This window comes from Lagenorhynchus albirostris, chromosome 18 (genome assembly GCF_949774975.1).
Source record: "Lagenorhynchus albirostris chromosome 18, mLagAlb1.1, whole genome shotgun sequence".
Classification (NCBI taxonomy): domain Eukaryota; kingdom Metazoa; phylum Chordata; class Mammalia; order Artiodactyla; family Delphinidae; genus Lagenorhynchus; species Lagenorhynchus albirostris.
This window is the reverse complement of record NC_083112.1, coordinates 8,859,710-8,881,540: the sequence shown is the minus strand read 5'-3', so window position 1 is coordinate 8,881,540 and position 21,831 is coordinate 8,859,710. Positions and strand designations below refer to the sequence as shown.

The window sequence follows — 21,831 nt, the reverse complement described above, 5'->3', positions numbered from 1 at the left end:
CCCGTGTCCCCTGCATCGGCAGGTGGACTCTCAACCACTCCCCCTTCCCTCTCCCTACTGGTAACCTTTAGTTGGTTCTCTGTATCTTGAAGTCTGCTTCTTTTTGTTATATTCACTAGTTTGTTTTATTTTTTAGATTCCACATGTAAGTGATATCATACAGTTTTGTCTTTCTCTGTCTGACTTATTTCACTTAGCATGATACCCTCCAAATCCATCCATGTTGCTACAAATGGCAAAATTTCATTTTTTTTATGGCTGAGTAGTATTCCATTGTGTGTGTGTGTGTGTGTGTGTGTGTATAGCACATTTTCTTTATCCATTCGTCTGTTGATGGACATTTAGATTGCTTCCATATCTTGGCAATTGTAAATAATGCTGCCACAAACATTGGGGTGCATGTATCTTTTCAAATCAGAGTTTTTATTTTTTTGGATATATACCCAGGAGTGGAATTGCTGGATAATGTGGTAGTTCTAGTTTTAGTTTTTTGAGAAACCTTCATACTGTTTTCCATGGTGGCTGTACCGATTTGCATTCCCACCAACAGTGTACCGGAGTTCCCTTTTTTCCACATCCTTTCCATCATTGGTTATTTGTGTTCTTTTTGATGGTAGCCATTCTGACAGGTGTGAGTTGATACATCATTGTGGTTTTGATTTGCATTTCCCTGATGATTAGCAATGTTGAGCCTCTTTTCAGGTGCCTGTTGGCCATCTGCATGTTCTCTTTGAAAAAATGTCTATTCAGTTCTTCTGCCCATTTTTTTTTTTTTTTTTTTTTTGCGGTTTGCGGGCCTCTCACTGTTGTGGCTTCTCCTGTTGCGGAGCACAGGCTCCAGACACGCAGGCTCAGCGGCCATGGCTCACGGGCCCAGCCACTCCGCGGCATGTGGGATCTTCCCGGACCGGGGCACGAACCCGTGTCCCCTGCATCGGCAGGCGGACTCTCAACCACTGCGCCACCAGGGAAGCACTCTTCTGCCCATTTTTAAATTGAGTTGTTTGGGTTTTTTTTTTTTTTCTTGATATTGAGTTGTATGAGCTGCTTATATAAGTTGGATATTAACCCCTTATCAGTCATATCATTTGCAAATATTTTCTCCCATTGAGTATTATCTTTCGGCTTTGTCGACAGTTTCCTTTGCTGAGCAAAAGCTTTTAAGTTTAATTAGGTCCCATTTGTTTCTTTTTGCTTTTATTTCCTTTGCTTTAGGAGACAGATCCAAAAACATATTGCTACAATTTATGTCAAAGAGTGTTCTGCCTATGTTTTCCTTTAGGAGTTTTATGGTTTCCAGTCTTACATTTAGGTCTTTAATCCGTTTGGAATTTATTTTTGTATGTGGTGTTAGAGAGTGTTCTAATTTCATTCTTTTACATGTGGCTGTCTGGTTTTCCCAGCACCACTTATTGAAGAGACTCTTGTTTTTCTCCATTGTATATCCTTGCCTCTTTTGTCGTAGATTAATTGACCATACTGTGTAGGTTTAAGGAATTTCTAGTTTCTGTTGTTGAAAATTGGAGAACCCAAAGAAATCTTATAGGTTTTTATGACTTTTAAGTAAACTTCATGGTTATCCTGACTAAACCTAATTTGATAACAGTCTTTTAGTACTTTATCTTTATTGAGTCACTTACTTCAATTTAATTTTTATAGAAACTTTCTTTCTTGTACTCATATTCTACTGATTGACATAATGTTTAATCAAACTATAAAATTATAGTACCATTATGATAAGTATAAACAGACTTGGGAAAAACTCACCTGACTGCTTGTAAATATGCAGCCCTAAATAATGGGAGCAGAAATGTGTAGTTGTACTAGAGAACAGCCATCTAGCTGCAAGCATTTTGTATGTCATTGGCATTAGTTATTCTATTCTACAGAGGCGATGGAAAGAATTTGTCATTGGTTAGGTAGAGGTCATTTAAGGGCATCTATATTAATCTTTACAACTCTGCAAGAAGGTAGTGTTATCTCCATTTCAGAAGGGAGACCTGATTTGCCCAAGATCCCACTACTAGCTTATTACTGAACCAAGAGGACCTAGGCCTGGATTATTTCAACCACAGTCATTCCATAAAGCTGTGAGACCTCTCTTTTATAATCTGTGTATTTTAATTGAGTTTTACTTCATGTATTGCCCATGCTTCATGAATTAGTGTATAGGCCTCTGCAATAAGAAATAACGTTTCTGGCTCCCTTAATTATTTTCCTGATGAAGAACATTAAGCAGTAACTATATATATATATATATATATATATATATATATATATTTTTTTTTTTTTTTTATCTCCATAGCAGTCAATTTTGGCTTTATCTGGATGTTCTCTCACCTTTGTCTTCAGGTCACAGTTCACTTGGTCAGGTTAGCTTGTCTCTTAGCAACACTACCTTTCTAATTCTTAAAAAGTGCACTCCATCTGAACCCAGGAGCTTGGATTCTAAACCATTATCTAAAAAGCAAAATCTTATTAATCAGAGATATGTTACCATTCGTTCTTTCCTTATTTCTTCCTTTCTTTTCTAAAGCTACAGCCCATGCGTCCATCTCTTCTGATTTCTTCTCCATGACTAACTTATATTTAGTGATGCTTCTTCTCTTTTAATGGTGCCATTCACCCCTAAGTGAATCAGCATGAGTGAGACATAGGTTTGATGAGCCTTTCACACTTTATAAATACATAAATACATCTATTGATTAGGCACATCCAATGTATACATTCTCACAGAAGTTATCACCACCATCACTTCTCTTATCTCCCAAGTGCTTCACAAGTCCCTGTTATTGCTTTGTTTTTTCTTTCCAGAAGTCCTGTTCCAAGTACTAGAACAAGTGTGGTCACTATATAGAGCTTCCATGGTGCAGAACTAGAAAAAGTCTCTGACACACTTCCTTATAAAGTTAGTCTTCGGATTTTCATACTTCTTGGTATTGTATTGTATTTTTAATTGAAATTCCAAGCCTTAAGACTTCTTTGATTAACTCTTTTAGCAAACTGCCTTAATAAATTGCGTGATCTCCTAGATTCTAATAGTTATTTTTTAAGCCACCTCGTTCTTTCATGATCCATGTTAAATTCTCTGCAGGCATCATGAGTTTTCATCACTGGCAGGTCCTTTCTCAAAGTAGCTATCAGATTGTAATCCATTTAAAAAACATAGGAACCCTTGAGGAGTATTAGAGAAGCCCTCATCTTTTCTACTTTCTAAATTCTGCTATAGGGACAGATTAATTTACTGGTTAAGACTCTGAGCTGAACTTTGAGGCAATTGATTTAGCAGCGCTCTCTCCAAACCCCTACCTTGTACAGGCTTCTGTGTATCAGCAAATGGCTACTTCATCCCTCTGATTGTTCAGGCCAAAATCTTTGCACTCATGCTTGATTATTATCTTTTTCTCATACTCTAACCAATTTGTTTTCAATTCCTGCTTGTCTTTCCTTCAAAATATATCCAGAATGTGATCACTCTTCACTACCTCTATCCCTTGACAAATGAGTTAACTTCAGGAGGAGCCCCTTGTGTCCATTGGCCTAAGTTAATAGGCCACCTACCCTGGCCTTCCCGTTGGTCATATAAAACCTTGACATAAAGTTCAATTAGGGAGATGAGTCCTGTTCCACACTACCTTCTCTCACTTTCTGGTGTTATTCCTTGTTTGCTTTCATACAGAGGGAGAGAGAGAAAAAGAAAAAAGTCTCAAGACACTATTAGGGTAGTGATAGTAGGAGTCAGGGCCCAAGAGCTGCTTCCCTCAAAAGGACTCAACTCTTGCCAGCATAAACATCTCTGTGTTTGTGCACATGTGAGAATTTGAAGATGAGAGGAGGAAGAGGAATTTGAAGATGAGAGGAGGAAGAAAAAGAAGGGAAGTGTAAAATTCTCCTTTTTAGTTGAGAGGCAATTTTGTATAATGGTTAAAGAGTATAGACTCTAAAGCCAGTCAGTCTTGGTCTGAATTGTGCCAGTAGCCATGTGACCCTGGGCAAATTCTTCTTTTTTCTTTTTTTCCAGTTTTATTGAGAAATAATCGACATATATCACTGTGTAAATTTAAGCTATACACTATGATGGTTTCATTTACATACATTGTGAAATGATTACCACAATAGGTTTAGTTAACATCCATCAATTTATATAGATACAATAAAAATAAAAGAAAAACGTTTTTCTCCAGTGGTAAGAACTCCTAGGATCTACTCTCTTAACAACTTTCCTAAATACCATACAGCAGTGTTAACTATAGTCATTGTGTTATACGTTAAATCCCTAATACTTATTTATCTAATAACTGTAAGTTTGTACCTTTTGGCCACATTCCTCCAATTCCCCCTGATCCCAACCCCCGCCTCGGGTAACCACAAATATAATCTCTTTTTCTATGAGTTTTTTTGTTCATTTTGTTTTAGATGCCAAATATAAGTGAGATCATACAGTATTTGGCTTTCTCTGTCTGACTGATTTCACATACCAGAATGCCTTAAAGTTTCATCCATGTTGTCACAAATGGTAGAATTTCCTCATTTTATATGGCTGAATAATAGTCCATTGTATATATATACCACAACTTCTTTATCCATTCATCCATTGATGGGCACTTGTTTCCATGTTTTGGCTATTGCAAATAATGCTTCTGTGAACATGGGGTACAGATACCTTTTTGAGTTAGTGTTTTTATTTCCTTTGCATATATCCCCAGAAGTGGAATTGCAAGATCATATGGTGGTTCTATTTTTAATTTTTTGAAGAACCTCCATGCTGCTTTATATTGTGACTGTAGTTGGGAAGATTCTTCAGCTTCTCTTTGTTTCAGTTGCCTTTTTGAGTTGGGGGTAAAACTAGCATTTGCCTTACCACATATGGTTATTGTGAAGATTAGGTAAGTTAGTACATGTAAAGCAATTAAATAATCTTAACATATAGTGAGTGTGCACTAAATAGTTTTTTTTTTTAAAGCCAGTTTTCAAAGTAGCATTGTGAACCTTGTAATTCCTGGTGGCATAAGGAGCTATAAACACTTTTATGATGAACCATATCTAGGAACCCCATTTCCATAGATTAGAGTTCTCCTTCCTTGTGCACTAGAGAGCTGTTTAAAGGGACAGTGGCTGCACATTAAGTGCATTCAAGTCCACAGAGTCACCAGTCCTGGAGTGAGTCTTAAGTCCTTAGTATTTTACCATTTAGGCCAACAAATAAAGCAACAACAAATTCAGCTTATTCTTTTCCTCCTTTCCCTGCAACAGGATGGTTCATGTTTGGGTGAAGAGAGTGGAGTTTGTTTTTAGGATGACAGACTAGTCTGCAGTATGCATTTTATAACTGTGACTGCACTTTAGACTTCAACTAGACCTTTCATTGGAGTCAGATAGAACTGACCATGAAGGAGAGTTACTGCCAAAGTTGACATTCTTTACTCGATATCCTTTTTATAGATACCATCTTAACTGCTTCTCAGTAATTTACTGTTTCTTAATGTTCTTCTTTTTAAAAAAATTTTTAAATTTAATTTTTAATTGAAGTGTAGTTGATTTACAACCTTAATGTTCTTTCTAAACCAACATCCAGGGATATATAAACAAGGGCAGCAGCAATTAGTTGACAAAGAACAAGGTATTCAGGGGTCCTGACTATTGAAAATTGCCCAGCAGCGTGGGATGGAATAAACCAGGCCAGAGGCTGGGGCAATTTTCTTTTCTTTTTTTTTTTTTTTTTTAAAGAAGATGTTGGGGGTAGGAGTTTAGTAATTTATTTATTTATTTTTGCTGTGTTGGGTCTTTGTTTCTGTGCGAGGGCTTTCTCTTGTTGCGGAGCACGGGCTGCAGACACGCAGGCTCAGTAGTTGTGGCTCACGGGCCTAGTTGCTCCGCGGCATATGGGATCCTCCCAGACCAGGGCTCGAACCCGTGTCCCCTGCATTAGCAGGCAGATTCTCAACCACTGTGCCACCAGGGAAGCCCTGGGGCAGTTTTAATAAGTTCTTTTGTCCAATGCCCAGCCAATTGACCAACTTCTCTTTTCCTCATTATCTCTTTCTGCTTCGGTGTTTGTTTAAGTGTTTATTTTCCTATTCCTCTACCCTGGATTTTTTTCCTCAGCTGTATCTATTGTCCTTCCTCTACTACATTTTACTATGTTTCCATCTGTACATTGTGGAAGAGAAGATAACTAAACCTTTATATCCGAAATTAGAAAATTTCCTAAATCCTCCTTTTTCTCTCAGGATCAAAGATTGCCTTCAATTAAGGGGCACCGTGAACTTTTAGTGTGCTTGATGAGAGCATTATTGCTCGTTTGGGTGGGATAACTTTTCACTGTGGAATTGTCCCTGGCATTGCAGGATGGTTAACACCCCTGGCCCCAGTACCAAGTGCCAGTAACACATTTCCAGTCATTGAGACCACCAGAAATGCCTTCACACATTTCCACACACCCCACAAAGTAGTGGTAGAGCCTCTGGTTTAGAACCACTGCTCACTAGGCAGTTGGAAGCATATCATCCCAATACTGAACTTGGCTGCTCATTATCAACTGTTCTTTACAGTTTGATGGAGCAACTTAATTGCCAAAGTTTTTACGTCTAGAGAAAATCTAGCTATTTGAGCCATTAAAGCGGTGCCATTTACACTATACCCGTCACTTTTCACTTTTCGAAATTCAAGATGTTGGGATAACCAAGTTGTTTATTGGTTATATATATATATATATATAAAGTATCTTAGGGAAAATATTAGGCTTTCATAAAGTTATTGGTTTATGAAATGAGTATGTGAAAATGAGTTGTAAGTTTCTCAAAGTGTATTCACTTTTATCAGGTTGGCCAAAAAGTTCGTTTGGGTTTCTATGTTATGGAAAACCTGAAAACAAACTTTTTGGCCAACCCAATCATTTAGAGGATTAAAGCATATCTCTTTCAAAGGTGATTTTTAAAATATAGTTCAAAGTGGACACACACTTTAGAATCTCTTATACTAATGATTGTATATCTGCACATTGAGTATAATATTTTAGTTTATAATGTTATATAAGTAATTAAGTTATGAATTTCTTAATTCTTTTATGTTTCAGAGAAAGAGATTTGAAGAAAACTGGGCACAGGTTCGGCAAAGCCAAGAAGAGAAACAGAAAAAGAAACAAAAAGCAGAACAGTCATAGTAAAATCATGGAGGAAAACTCATTTGAAACCTTAAGTTATCTTACACCAGAAGATCAGGACCCATCTCAGAATGAAGAGGAAGACTTAGAAGAGACCAAAAGAGAATCAGAGTATTCCTTAACGGGTGATCTGAGAAATGAAGTAGGAGATTTTGTGAATGTCCATAAAGATGAGAGACAGGAAAACATAAATTTTGAAAACAGTTTGCCACATGTTATGTCTGTAGTTGAGTTGGACAATACACCAAAGAATTTCCTCCCCAAGGAAGATGATGACTTGTTTCTAAATTTGTCATTGATGCCAAATGAAAGCTCTGTTGCTTATTCAACAGTGACTCAAAATCTCCCCTATGTAGCAAGTGATGACTGCCCTGGCACAAAGGTAGAAAAGCATATAGAAAGTAGGGATATCATGGCATTACACATCCAAGACCGATTTGTTGAAACCCCACGCTCATTTATGCAGAAGAAAGAGATGGTAGATAAGAGTCTCCTGAATGAAACAAGTCTGTACCATCAATATGCATCCAGAACTTCAGATAAAGTTTTAAGAAAGGAACAAGGAGTAAATACATCTAAAAATAATTACTGGGCTTTTTTCTCAAATGATTTCTCTGATGAAGAATTACAGTTGGGCTCTGATAGACAACCCTATTTTGGTAGCTGGCCTGAGGGACCTAATACGTTTATATGTGAACAGAGACCAAAGAGAGATAGATGGCAAAAACTGGCTCATCCTGACAACAGGAGACAATTGATTAAATTGATCTCTCCTTCTGAAGGAGCATCAGGACCAGGAAACAGTCCTGAAACGTTGATAGAAGAGAAGCTATCGATAGAAAATGAAGATTTGTCACCTCCAACTGAGAATATAGATTCAATCATAGAAACAGAGACAAATATCTTTGGAAGCCACTTCCTTAAGCTGGATAGCCTAAAGAATGCCTTACACTCAACAAAGAATAAAAAAAGGAGGCAGAAAAGGATTTTCAGTTTGGCACCAAACTTTAACTTACTGGGACAGAGTCATATCAATGTAAAAGAAATGGGGGAATGTGAATTGTTAACAGAAAGCCATGGAATAAAAATTATTTTGGAAGAAAAAAAAGATTTTTTTTCTTTAATTTCAGAAATAAATAATGAAGAAGAGAATAAGCAAAACATTATGACCTTCAATCATCATCCATCATGGTTTTACTTTGACATTGTCAAAGATTCTCTTCTAAATGTTGGTGGACAATTTTATTCTCATTACCTGCTATTTAATAGACTAAGGCACTCTGTGTATTTTTACAAAAGCCCCATTCCTTCTCTTATGCTACAATATACATCTAGCTTTTGGAAGATATCTTTTACAAGCAAGAAACCGTTTTTGACTTCCAACTCTCAGAGGAGAGTAGATGATAAACTAAATGATGTAAGGTTCACTTCTTCAGAAATTTTAAGTAGCCCACCTGATACTTTGTACTCTTTTAGGGTCACTAATGATCTTCACTTTTTAAATGAAAGTTTTGGTGAAAAGCTAGAGACATGGGAAGAACCTAAACCATTACAGTTCTCACAAACAGAGGATAACCAAGATGTAACAAGCACTGACTACTATGATTCCCTTGAGCTACCATTATCACAAGAGTTTGCCTTTCAACTAGTAAAGCTTTTTGGATCTCCTGGAGTTCCAGTGGGTAAATTGAGTTTATTTGCTACAAATAAAAAGTCCAGTTTAACATATGTGAGTAATTTTTGCAGTGTTTCTACCTCATGTTAGTGATTTCATGCAGTTAATTGATGTTGTGATACTTTTCGGCGGTGGAAGTGGAGGACACGTAGCAAATGGTGCTCGGTGGAGTCATGCCCCATACCCCACCTCCACAGCCAGTTGTCTGAAATGTCTTTGAGCATGTTGAATACTTGGACTCTCAGTTTCAACAGACAGTGGGAAGAATGAAGAATGAGACAGGCAAACAGTGATTATGTAACAAATAGAGATGTACTGCTTTCTTTAAGAAAAATCTTTCTGCTTTCTGCATTTCCCTTGTTTGGCACATGGCCCTTTCCTTTCTCATTCACATTATAGCTCATAGATATGAGAATAGTAAAAGGGGGACAATGAAGATTAAGTGATGAAAAAAATATCTGAAATCAGTTGAATTTAATTTTTAAGAACTGAGAAGGGTACTGAAAAGAAGGTTAGGAAGGAGTCTTCCTAACCTGGAAGACTGGTTGACTTGAAAAGTTCCTTTGGGCTCTTAAGATTGTTGTTTTTGGAAGTGAAAAATCTACCTGTGAATTAAAAATGAAAATATGATTTTTTAATATTGTAAGTAAAATTCTAAGTAAATTTCTGCTAAATAGTATGCCTGTGCAAGATGCTAAATATCTTAAAGAGGAAATGAGGCACATATCCCAACTTTTCCTTATCTGTAAGTCAATTGCACGTGTTAATGACTTCATGCAATTGCATGTGTCCCCTTCCTTGGGGACAGAAGCTGTTAAGAGCCAAGAAGTAAAGCTCCAGTCCCTGCATCCTGTATCTTCGTGATATTCTTTTTCTTCTGTACTTACCAGGGAGACTGGGGTTCTCTAACAGCTTGATTTCCAGTGTTTTTTACTTTGCTCCTAAACTTCTGCTGTTCTGGACAAGCTTGGTCCACTCAGCTCAGACCCAAGATTAGCTAAGTCTCAGAGTCAGAGGAGTCACAACTATCAACCTGTTCTGGCATCATGTTTATCATTTTTGCAAACTTTGTGAATAATCACATCGTAACTGCTGCAATTTTCTGTCCTCCTAGATGCACCAAAGAAACATACCAATTAAAAAAATTAAACTGTATTTGCTTTGGAGAATTTAAAAAGATAATGGAAGTCATTTTAAGCCGGGAATATTAGTCCAAAGTCCATATTCTGAAGTCATATGCAAAATTCTTTGTGACATTTTGTGCCATTTTTCTGGGAGAAAGTCCATAGATTTTAACAGCTTCTCAGGGATGTCCATGACCCCAAAATATTAACAATCACTGCCTTAGATTGGCACCAGAAAGCATGAAGGCACTAGTGGGAAAAGATTCTAAACCTCCTCCTTTGAATGCACAATACTATCATAATCAACCATAATGATCCAGCATCCATTAATTAAGCTTTGGAAAGCTTTTTAGAGGAAATAGACCTCATTCATCAAGTAGCTTACCTTCTAAATGGGGAGACAAGACTAACACAAAACAAAATTATTGCACATAGAAAATATAAATGAGAAGCTTATGAATATTTTATGAGTGAGGTTAGCTGTGCTAAAGGGATTGTTGAAGAGAATATGGGGTTATGGTTTTGTCTGGGATGGCTCCAAATGGAAGTGAATTATAAGCAGTGCTTATACAAATATGACTTAAAAGAAAAACAGGGAAAGAATTTTACATTTGGAAATGGTGTATGCTTAAAAAAGGAAAGGAGAAAACTGGAAGTGGAGGCTGTAAACTAATTCGTTTACCTAGGTTGGACATGCAAAGCTCTGGTGTATCTATGACCTTGTAAATAAAACAGGGAACTCAAATGAATTCTATTATTAGGAGCTCTGCAGGCACAGTGGGATTATATAGTAGAGTCATACCTAGGCCTGAAGAAACCAAACTACCCATGTTGCTGGGGATATGCGAGTATAGGAAAAATATTTTCCGTGGTTTGGTATGGCTGATAGGTATAAATCAATGTCTGGACTTGCTTATGAGCATCGTAATTGTAAAGATTTTTTCTCCCAGACACTCTTATGTGGAAGGAGCAATTTGCAAGAAAACTAAACTTGCTGTACTTGCAGTGTTTTATACATGTCACAGGAAAGGATGTCTACCTAAATTTTATGCCCTGTGACAGTACCACTTGAAGCTACTGATGTGTATATATTTGTACTTACATGAGAATATGAACTATGATACATATCACTTTACATATATACATAAGCATTTTTATTGAGTCTGGATAGTGTTTACTAACAGAGATCTGAGAGAGACTAACTCCTGCTTTAGCTATCACTGAAATATCTTCAAAACCAGGCTTTTATCATTATGGTGGTCTAGATATCATGTTTGTATGTCTTCATATTTAGGGTAAAAATATGTGTGACATTAGAGATGAAATTTGTTCTTTTTTTTTTTTTTTTTTACAGAATCTTTGTTGCCCGACGACTGTGTGGTTCCTCTTGACTGGAAGACACTGAAGATGATCTGTTTGCAGTGGAAGACGTCAGTAGAGGTATATTTTTATGGCTTTCAAAGCAGACCTTCTCTAACTGGTTTCTTTTTTTATTGATTTTTAAATTTTTAATACAATTTTTAAAGGTTACTTTCCATTTACAGTTATTATAAAATATTGGTTATATTCCCTGTGTTGTACAATACATTCTTAAGCCTAGCTTATACCCAATAGTTTGTACCTCCCACTTACCCACCCCTATATTGCCCCCGCCTCCCATAATCACTAGTTTGTTCCCTATATCTGAGTCTGCTTCTTTTTTGTTTTATTCACTAGTTTGTTATATTTTTAGATTTCACATATGCAATATCATATAATGTTTGTCTTTCTCTGTCTGACTTATTTCACTTAGCATAATGCCCTCTAACTAGTTTCTTAAAAAAAAAGAAAAAAGAAAACCTGTTCCATCAAATGTAACATGAAGAGCTACATCCATTGTATTAAATTAGAAAAAGAATGTATGTAGATGGGTGGATAATCTATGCATGTTTCTTTCAGTTAGTCCCAAACAGAAAGTTGCATTTAATTCCCTAACTTTGTTGTAGTGTAGGCTGGTATAAGGGCCAACTGTGGGTGACTGAGGTCCCCGTTTTAGGAGAGTCATTTATTCTTCTTTACATCTTTTTCTCCTGTCCAGCCCCCAATCTTATCTTGTTATAATAAAGTAACAGCTACAAATTAGATTCATATTTACGTGACTTGGAAGCACCTCATTATTGGTATGTTCTGGTGGTCCATGATGGTTCTGACAGGCTGTTAATTTTCCAGGTAGCTGGAGGAGGACTGGTTGGGAAGGTTAGAAAGGTAACAGAAACTCTGGAAAATCCAGTACTCTGTGTAATGTAATGAGGAGAGGGTGGCTGGTATTCTGTTTACATTAGTTGATAGTGACTTATATGTGCCCAAAGGCAATGCCAGAGGTACATTTTGAAATAAATAGTAAAATCAAGGTTTAGTGAAACATAGAATTATATAGTTCAGGATAGTAGGTATTTCTTAACTGTTCATATAAACACAGCTGTGGGAAAAGTAGATTTGTTTGTGTGCTCAGGTAGTAAAACCAAATACATTTTTCTACATATTTCTCCTCATTCCCATGGAGACCTTTTTCCTACCTAAACATACACACACACACACACACACACACACACACACACGCGCATACGCATACACACACGCACACAGCAATAATTTAAATGTTTAAACTGACATTTATGTTTATTATGTTTTTTCTCATTTGGAGAGTGTCCCTATGGGAGTTAAATGATGGTGCAAACCTAATCCCAATGGCAAATATTAATCATTATTATATGTATTTTAATTATGATTTCTAGAAAAGACAGAAGAAGATTGGTTAAAAAAATGAGGATTCTTTGAACTGTAAGTACAACTTATTCCAGAGACCTCTATATGATCAGGAGGAAATGGATGTTGACATTATTTGGTTGTAATAGTTCATATGTACTACAATTGAAGAGTAAATATAAAAAATGTAGTCTGTTACCATAGCAACTCTGTGTGCTATTGCACATGTGATGTTTTTATTTCCTTTAAATGTAGATCTTTTTATGAAATACAACAAAGCTTAGATTGTTGCTGCCAAATTTATTTTCCAACTTTATTAGTTAGAATATATTTTAGAGCATTCTGTCAACACACAGTTTATGAGGGATTTCCACCCCCTCACCCCTCACCTCCACCCAGATTGATAATGTGGTGATGGCTGGGAATTAGGGATATAGGTTATATTTAAATATTAAAAGATTCTCTAGGAAAAGAGGTAAAACATGTAGACAAACTCATGTTTTAAACTTGACATCAAGTGACATTAAAATAAACACATGGCACTTTTTTTTCAAATGCCTAAATTATGAAATAAACACAGCTGCTATGATTTCATTATGTATCTGTCTGCATTTGATAAGAATTGAATGTACTCTGCATTTACCATATGTTTTCTCTTTTCATTGTTTCCATTTCTCAGCTAACTAGAAATACACATATACCCAGTAAAAATGTTTTTGTTTGTTTTAAACATGGTTCTGCTGAAAGAAGAAGGGGAAGGACTAAAGATCTGGGAGAAGAGTTTAGAGATTTGGAAAATGTGGGATAAATATAGGAGGGGAAGAGATAAGAGGCTATGAGGAATTCCAGAGAAAGGAGGTGAAGAAATTCATTCATTTGTTCAACAAATGTTTATCGAGTTGCCTCAGTTCAGACATTGTTCTACACACTGAGGATATAGCAGTGAAAAACATTCCCGGCCTCATGGAGTTTATGTGAGGCTTCCCCTCAGTGTGACACCAGTATAAGCATCAGGCAACAAGCATGGGTATATTTGGCAGTAGCTAATTTCAGAGTGTTTTCTATCTGCTAATTTTGTGTCAAGGACACTTTATGGACCATACTTTTTTGATTTTTATATTCATCTTCTACATTCATGCTAAACGAAATGCCCTCTGTGAACCTCACAGAGCAGTCATCCCTAATTATTTGTCCTCTCTTTTTGGGGAATTTTATGAGTGCTGTAGCCATGTACAGGTTTTTTATAATTGTAATGAGAATGGGCCTCTTAGTTTTGTGTTTGGCATAATTAATGATCAGTGGGCGTCACGGGGTAAACAGAAATTTAGAAAGAAGGAAATAGCAGGAGAATGTGGTTGGCTCTGGGAGCCTCAAACCCCTGCCTATTTCAAAATCCTCTTCTTGCTGGTGGCCAGGGTGTTTATATTGCCTCACTTCTTTAAGGACGTAGGGCAAAGTGCTGGAAAGAGGATGCGTTTGCATCTTGAAGCTACTGCTGACTGGCTATGTGACCTTAAACAAATTACCCTCTCAGAGCCTCAATTTCTTCACCTGTAAAAAAATTACATTCATAATACCAATCTGTCATGGGGATAATAAATGAGGATTAAATGAAATAACTTGTGCAGAGTTCTTACCATAGTGCCTGAAAAATACTAGGCTCTTAGTTAGGGTTAATTCCCTTCCCCTGAGTACCTTAGTTGGTTACAGCTTTGTCTTTGAAATGCCCCTGGCAGAATAGAAATTGTGTTATCTAGGACAGGGGTCCCCAACCCCTGGGCCTTGGACCGGTTCAGGTCTGAGGCCTGTTAGAAACTGGGCCGCACAGCAGGAGGTGAGTGGCGAACGAGTGAGTGAAGCTTCTTCTGCACTCCCCATCACTCACATTACCACCTGAACCATCATATATCTCCCCCACCCCGCCACCATCCGTGTAAAAATTGTCTTCCACGAAACTGGTCCCTGGTGCCAAAAAGGTTGGGGACCACTGATCTAGGAGAGCAACATATTGACTCAATAAACTTGTTAACACATTTGCATGAGTTAAATGTATTTATTATTAACTTTATAATGTAAATAGCTGGGTCATCAGGAAATGGGACATAGACCAGGATTTGATTTAGAGACAGAAAGTTGGGCATAATCAGGAGGACAGGCTCTTGAATGAGGCAGGACCAGGCAGGGTGCGGGGCTGTGGGGACAGCGTGAAGTTCTAGATATGAGGGGGTGGCATAAATAGGTCAGGAGTTTGGGAAACTGACAGCAAACTCCATTCATGTCACCATTTTGTCTGGACTTGTCTGGGCTTGTGTTTGTTTGTAGTTGAAGTCTCCGTCTTCCTGGTACTGTTGAAGATCCTCATCATCAAGAAAGAGTGCTAAGTGCCAAACTGAAGGATAATTTAGAGTGATACACTCAGTGGATACCGAAATTGGTTTGAATAATCTGTTCAACTATTCTTAATCAGTTTCCTGATTACTAATAAAAAACTCAACGAAAGAGGTAACAACTTGAACATTTTATTATCTAATTTTGAAGATACTCACCCTACTTTATTTCATGAAGAAAATAAGGCACAGAAAACTTGAGTAGCTTATTTTTAAAATTGCATCAGAGTAGAAGGATAGGCCCTATATCCAAGTATGGGTCCATGATTCCATTTCTAGAATTCTGAAATCCAAAAGCCTCTGAAAACCAAAAGCTGTTTTTATTTTGTTTTGTTTCTTAAATGTTTGGCATGAAAACTAAGTTGGCAGCAAGACTTGACCCAAACAGACAGGTTAATTTTACTCCTTATTTATCCCACTTAGCGTGACTCTTCAGACATTTTACTGCAGAAATATTAATGTGTTAAATTACCAGGGGTGCCCTAGACCCCACTTAGAACTTCCTAAATTCTGAAACATATCTGACCTCAAGGATTTTGGTTAGAGATTGTGGGACTTGCACTATACTACAATAATAATTATTTTTATTATTACTATTATTTTAGTTTAATCGTACTTAACAAACTTCAAATACAAAAATTCGTATTTGAAAAATATAAATTAAGGGGTGATTTCTCATTATTCAACATGTAGGCATTTATGTAATCTCTCTGTTTTCAGAAAGGGAGTGTTGCCTGCCGTATCTTGCCTCTTACTCCTCCTCATCCTGTTTTATCTTCTCCAGAGAATAAACCTCCAGGCTTCTGCAGGGGGTGGGCAGCTGCCTGACTGTGTGGACATTTGTTTCTTAAACAGACTTTCAACTGACCTTCCTGTTTAGAGTCCCACGTCCAGCCCTAAATCTTCCAATTCCTGAAATTTTAGGGGTTATGCAGAGTAAATAGTATTGTTTCTTGGCTTTCTGTAATTCAAGTTTTATTTTTAATTTTTTTTCCAAATTAATTAACACTGGGCATTTAGCGTTCCAGTTTTTGAAATTTTGTTGCTGTGATCTTCTCTCTTTTCTTACAGTTTATACTTGAAAATAATAATGATTACCCACCCCGCCAAAAAACCTTTACATTTTCGTGGGGTTTCAGTGAGGGAGTGGAAGTTAAGTATTTGAGTTCTGTCTGCTAAATCAGGAACTGAGCACTTTATTTAAAATAGCTCAATGTTTTTCCTATGTTCATTTTGTACAGTTTCAGTTTATCTTTCTACTAGACTGTCAGTCTCTTACAGACAGAGACCAAGGTCTTCAGTGTTTGGTTGAACTCCCTAAGGTCTTGCTCTCTGTGCAGGCTCCTAGAGCCGTTGTGAAACTGGACTTACCTTTGGCCTGGGATGGGATGATTTCAGGGAAGAGCTGATCAGGATTAGGGTTGAAGCAGAGGAGACTCTGGCATCTGGCAAATGTTTGCTTTCTTAGGAGACTTCGACAGCAACAATTATGGATTTCTAATGAATACATTAGAGTCCACACCACCATGGCTGTAAGTAAGGGTAACATCATAAATATTTAACAATGAGTATGGCAGGGCTGGTGACCAGTTCTGAGACTCCTTTGTACTGTATTGATGCATACCAGCTAACTACCCACCTAGGCTTCTACTTAGGTTCCAGGAAGCCCCCAGCTTTCTCCAGCTCCTGCCTTTATTACCTTGCCCTAATTTCCAGAATGGAGCTTTAGAAAAATGGGTTGGGGCTACTTTCCCCACCTCCCAGGCTTCCTCCTCAAAACTTATACTCCTCAAGTGTCCCTGTGAACAGTGGCAAATACTAGGTGCTGTGGAAATAGAATTATGGTCATCGCCTTTGGGGAGGAGTGTGATGCCAAATAGAGAGAGGGAAGGAATATAGGAGGCAGAGGCAGTGTGAGGTTAGAATGAGCAAAATCAGTCTTATCCAGAGGACATTTCTGCATTAGCAGACTTATCCTAGGCCACCAGAGTCCTGAGCATTTCCCCTGTCAATTCAGGCAAGCAGACATACTCTGCATGACTGCTCTCCCCTTGTCCCCCTTCCCCTAACCTCTTCGAGCTTCCTGCATCCTCCATCGAGCTTCTAGGGGAAGGATAAGGGAAGAGCCAGGAGGGAGCAGTTTTAAGTATAGAGGCACTACCTCTGAATGGCCAAATAGTGTAGACTGTGGTGGAAGGTGAGAGCTGGAGGTGCTGTAGCAATGAGGGGTCCACCAAAGAAACAGCTAAGCAGGCACAGAGGGATGCTTTCCTGTCCTTTCCATTCATGTCACTTATGTAACAAGGTGAATAAGTATGTATATAAGGCATTTTTTTGAGTAAAAAATCAGATAAAAGCTTTTGGTAGGTGAAGAAAGGACATAGGATTAGAGAAAATTGGGAAGCTACTACCTTTATATTTTAAATGGTTCTACTATGTTACAGGGTCTTTGGTTAGGCTGCTTTGGAAACTTTGTCTTGGTTTCTGACTTCTGCCATCTTGGCATCTGCAGGAGAGGAACCCAGGGCTGACTTACAATTAAGCATTCCAAATCGTGGGGTATTTGGAACTGTAGGTTCGAGGGTTAAATTCCTGGTTTCCAGTGGCTCTTCCTGTGCACCCTCTTATTTTTCCACATCTTGTTAAACAGTAATAATTAGAGAAACATTTGAATGTTTCTTCATTTGCCAGAAATTACTCCTAAGATTATTTCTTTATGTCTATCATGGTAATGGTTTGTAGTGCAGCAACGTGAAATTGTGCTGGTCATCACCTTCTAGAGAAATGGAACAGAACCTTAGAGCTGAAAAGCTGGTTGGGTGAACTGAGGGCATGAAGGAGTGTTGTCACAGGGATCCTCTGACTCGGGGGTAGCCTTCCTCTCTGGAGGCTGCCACCTATATAGGGCCAGTAAGGATCTGAACGTAGATACTATCTGGGAGCAGGGTGGTTCTCAGATCTGCCAATAAGGTCACTGACTGTTTACATTAGTCCTTAGCTGACGTTATCACTATCTTTTTTCAGTGTTAATCTTTAGTAAATCCCAAGCTCAGACACATCTACTGAGAAAGCAGTTTGGGTCCATATACAACTATTGAGCATCTCTGAATGTCAGATGCTGTGTTAGCTCTTGGGGTGACAAGGGCAACACTGTTCTTGCCTTTGAACTTACAGTCTAGTGGGAGGAAACAGATACACAAACAGATAGCTTTAAACAGTGTGGTTCTGAGGAATAAATTGGGGAAAACAGAGCTTGTTGACTAGTTAAATCTGGGAGCTAAGAAAAAGGAGAAGTGTCTGGGGTCACCTTCAGATACTGCCAACCATTTTCTCCTCCTTGAACTCTCCCTCCCTGGGGCTCCACACACTATCTTACAGTTCTGTCTCTCATACTCTCCTTCAATAGATCCACTTCAAAGACTGTCTTTAAATGCTGTCCCCGAGCCCCCTCTTCAGCCGTCTGCTCTTTTCTCTATCTTCTTCTCACAGGGGAAGGATTTCCAAAGCTCTGTCTCCATCTCAGACCTCTCTTCTAACAGCACATTCACATTTTCCAGCATCTACTTCATCGCTTCAGCTGCCACAGGCACTGCAGACTCAGTGTGCCAAAACTTCTAGCCCCCAAAGCTGTGTGTCTTCCTGCTGCCCTCTCCCACACTGCCTGGGACACCCTCTATAGAAGGAAATAGAAATGGACAGAAGTCTCATGCAGCACTGTCCAACAGAAATATGTCAGCCACATATGTACTTTAGACTTATCTACTAGCCAAGTTAAAAAAAAAAGAAACATGAAATTAGTTTTAATAATATATTAACCCAATACACAGCATGTTATCACTTCAACACATAATCAATATAAAAATTATTGAGATATTTTACATTCTTTTTTTTCATACTGAAGCTTTGAAATTCAGTGTACTTTAATCTCAGTTTGGACCAGCTGTTGTTTGGGCCAGTACTTCAAGTGCTTAATAGCCACATGTGGTTATTGGCTCCTATGTTAGAGCGTGCAAGTCTAGAATGAAAAAGGTAGTTTTGCGGCTGGGTAAAAACGGTCTTGTAAGAAGTATTGTAGATACATGGAAGTATGATAGGATACATACATTATAAGCATCACTATTTTTATGATTCATGTATATTCTCCATTCCTTATGGTTTCCCTCTAATATTTAGAGAAGCTTTTGAAATTTCAGTGTTTCTCAGAAGTGCTAAGAATTCTTCCTCCAATGCTGGGAAGGGATTTTCAAGAGAGTAGCTCATCTCCCTCCGCTCCCCCCTCCACAGAACCCCAAGAGGAAGGCGAAATTGTCAGCACAGAGCCCCCCCCACCCCCCACCCCCGCACTTGGATAGTCCCTTCCACTGAAGCTTATTGTGCAATCTCTGGGTTTTGTTTTAGAAGGAAATTGCTTTTCTTCACAATTCCTTTTCAAAATTTTCATACCTTAGCTGCCAGAAACAAAATGTATTTACTTTACAATGGTTATTACAGCCAAAGCCACCATATATCCCGGATTGTTCAAGGATGGTGTTAATTTTTAATATTGTCTCTTTCAGTCCATGCATCTTGAATTTTAGTTCAGAAAATAGGATCTCTCTTTCACACTCCTGAGTGTGAAACAGTGGAGAGTACTGTGGTGATCAACCAACTGGCGCTCACCAGTTCCTGGAACTTAGAACTTAATTCTGGATGCTTTTCTGTTGTTTCAGTAGACTGCTCCTTTCCCTGCTCCTGCTCCTAGGGAGGCCATCCCTTTCCTGTGGTAACAGGTCATGAACCTGGGCAGTAGCCCGTCCTTCTCAGGAGGCCTAGTTTATACTACTGTTCATAAATCAATCTGAGTTTTAAGAGGTGCTTTGTTTTTGAAGAAGAAGAGATTTCTAAAGTTATGTAGAGGCAACAAAGCTTTCTAAGAATATTTTTGGCAGGCTGATACAGAAGTATTTAAAAAAAGGAAAAGATACAGGCCCTGGGAGACTGGTGTTAGCCGTTGGGACACCAGCCAGATATTGGTGCTCACAAATTGGGGGAGACAATGGTCTTTACTGTTACTGTTCAAAATGCTGTTCACGGTCTCTTATCGTCAACTAAAATTATTTCACTTTCAAGGTCTAGGCCAGTGTTAGGTGGGGTGGAGGAGGCCTTTTGCCTAAGGCCTGCCTTCCACGCGGGCGTCCCGGGGAAGTGTCCAGTGTCCCACCCGGTGGGCCTCTCCCCCCAGGGCGAAGGGCACGCGGAAGCGTGGGGGGGCGGGGAGGCAGTCGCGGGGGGGGGGGTCGCGTTGCCCAGGTTTTCCCGGCTGTCAGTCTCCCAGCGTCCCCAGCTTTCCAGGTAGGGACGACCCCTCCCACGCAGCGCAGTTCGGGCGGGTGGGAAGGAGGGGCTGGGCTCCGAGCGCCCGCCCCTCCATCTATCACATGGCCGGAGAGCCACAAAAACAACAGCTTTGGCCAAGACCGTGACTTCAGGAAGGGGAAAGCAGTGTTCTCGCAGCCAGCCCCCACCCCATGGAGGAGAGTTTTCTTGAATCCTTTGGGAGGCTGAGCCTCCGGCAGCAGCAGCAGCCGCCTCGGCCGCCCGCCCCGCCGCCCCCGCGTGGGACACCTCCGCGCCGCCACAGCTTTCGGAAACACCTCTACCTCCTGCGAGGCCTCCCGGGCTCCGGGAAAACTACGCTGGCCAGGTAATGACGCGTCCGGGCGCCGCGCGCGGACCCAGCCGAGCCAGCCCCTTGCCCGGCCCCGGCCCGAGACTGACGGGGGGAAGCCGGGCCGCCCGGTGCCAGCCGGGCCGCGGGCTCGAGACGCGGGTGACCCGTCCCGTTGGTTTCCATGCTGCACCCTCGCAGGAGGACGGCTGTCAGCACTGCGCCTGGCGCGAGCCCCAGATGGCACCGGCCCCCGCACGGCCCCTGCGCCAGCCGGGCGGGTAGCCTTCGCCCGGAGCCTCGCAGCGCGGGGTCGGGGGCCCGCGGGCAGTCTTCTTCAGGAAAGCCCGATGGCGACTGCCGAGGAAACCACCGGGCCTCCCGCTGGCACGCAGGCACCCGCCACGGTGCGGCAACAGGCGTTTTAAACCTGAGCGGAGAAGTGGGGGCCCAGGGGCAGGGGCTGGGACCCGGGCGCGCGGCCGCGTAGAAAATCTGGTGGAGGGAGGCAGCCCTGCGTGTGCTTTGGTGGCTGCGAAGGCGCACAGGTGCCCGGGGGAGGGGGTTGCGCGGCCGCTGGAGGCCGTCATTGACACAGCTTCGCAACGGGAGCCCAAATTGGTTTACTCGCTAGGTGCGCCAGCGGCCCCCGTACCGGGTCAGCGTGAATTGCACGGCCTCGTTGCTGGGGCCACGTTGCTAGGCCCGCCGCTCCAGCCTCAGCTCCCTCCACTCTGTCCTGCGCCTGATGTTCCTGCAGCGCTGAACTGTTTCTCTCCTTGCCTTTGCTGGCGCTGCCCCGCGTGCCTGGTTTGCCTGCCCGGGTTGCCTTCTACCGCCCTCTCCCCTACTGATTCCACCAGCCCTTTACGACTCAGGCTTATTAATCCTCGCCCTCCGGGCTCCCCCGCTTCCTGTTTACACCTCTGTGGCTGCGCTTGGTTTTGCACATGGTTTCGTTTATCCTTCTGTAAGTTTCTTGAAGGTAGGGGCCGTATCTTACCCTGCAAAGCACAATGTTTGGCAGTAGTATGTGTTCAATAGAAGTGGTCCCTTGCCCTCAAAGAGCTTTCCATCTCACCAGAGAGGTA

General features: G+C 40.3%; 2 protein-coding genes across 9 annotated transcripts in view; both read left to right on the top strand.

Moving 5' to 3' along the window:
• Positions 1-15,205, top strand: part of LOC132508549 (NEDD4-binding protein 2-like 2) — a 61,794-nt gene extending 46,589 nt beyond the window's left edge. For both annotated transcript variants that reach the window (XM_060128755.1, XM_060128754.1), the window contains 4 exons: positions 7,076-8,844; positions 11,316-11,401; positions 12,736-12,781; positions 15,029-15,205. In XM_060128755.1, coding sequence (XP_059984738.1) covers positions 7,076-8,844; positions 11,316-11,401; positions 12,736-12,759 — 1,879 coding nt within the window. In that variant the 3' untranslated portion in view covers positions 12,760-12,781; positions 15,029-15,205. The remainder of the gene's footprint in view (positions 1-7,075; positions 8,845-11,315; positions 11,402-12,735; positions 12,782-15,028) is intronic.
• A 5,183-nt stretch (positions 15,206-20,388) lies between these two features.
• The window catches only part of N4BP2L1 (NEDD4 binding protein 2 like 1), a 35,155-nt gene continuing 33,712 nt past the window's right edge, over positions 20,389-21,831 (top strand). For 2 of the 7 annotated variants that reach the window (XR_009536819.1, XM_060129383.1), the window contains exon 1: positions 20,392-20,776. Coding sequence is in view for 6 of the 7 variants with exons in the window: in XM_060129383.1 (XP_059985366.1) it covers positions 20,601-20,776 (176 nt within the window). In the remaining variant the exon portion in view is untranslated. Of the gene's footprint in view, positions 20,777-21,831 lie in introns of all 7 variants that reach the window. The other 5 variants (XM_060129385.1, XM_060129380.1, XM_060129384.1 and 2 more) reach the window with 5 other exon arrangements.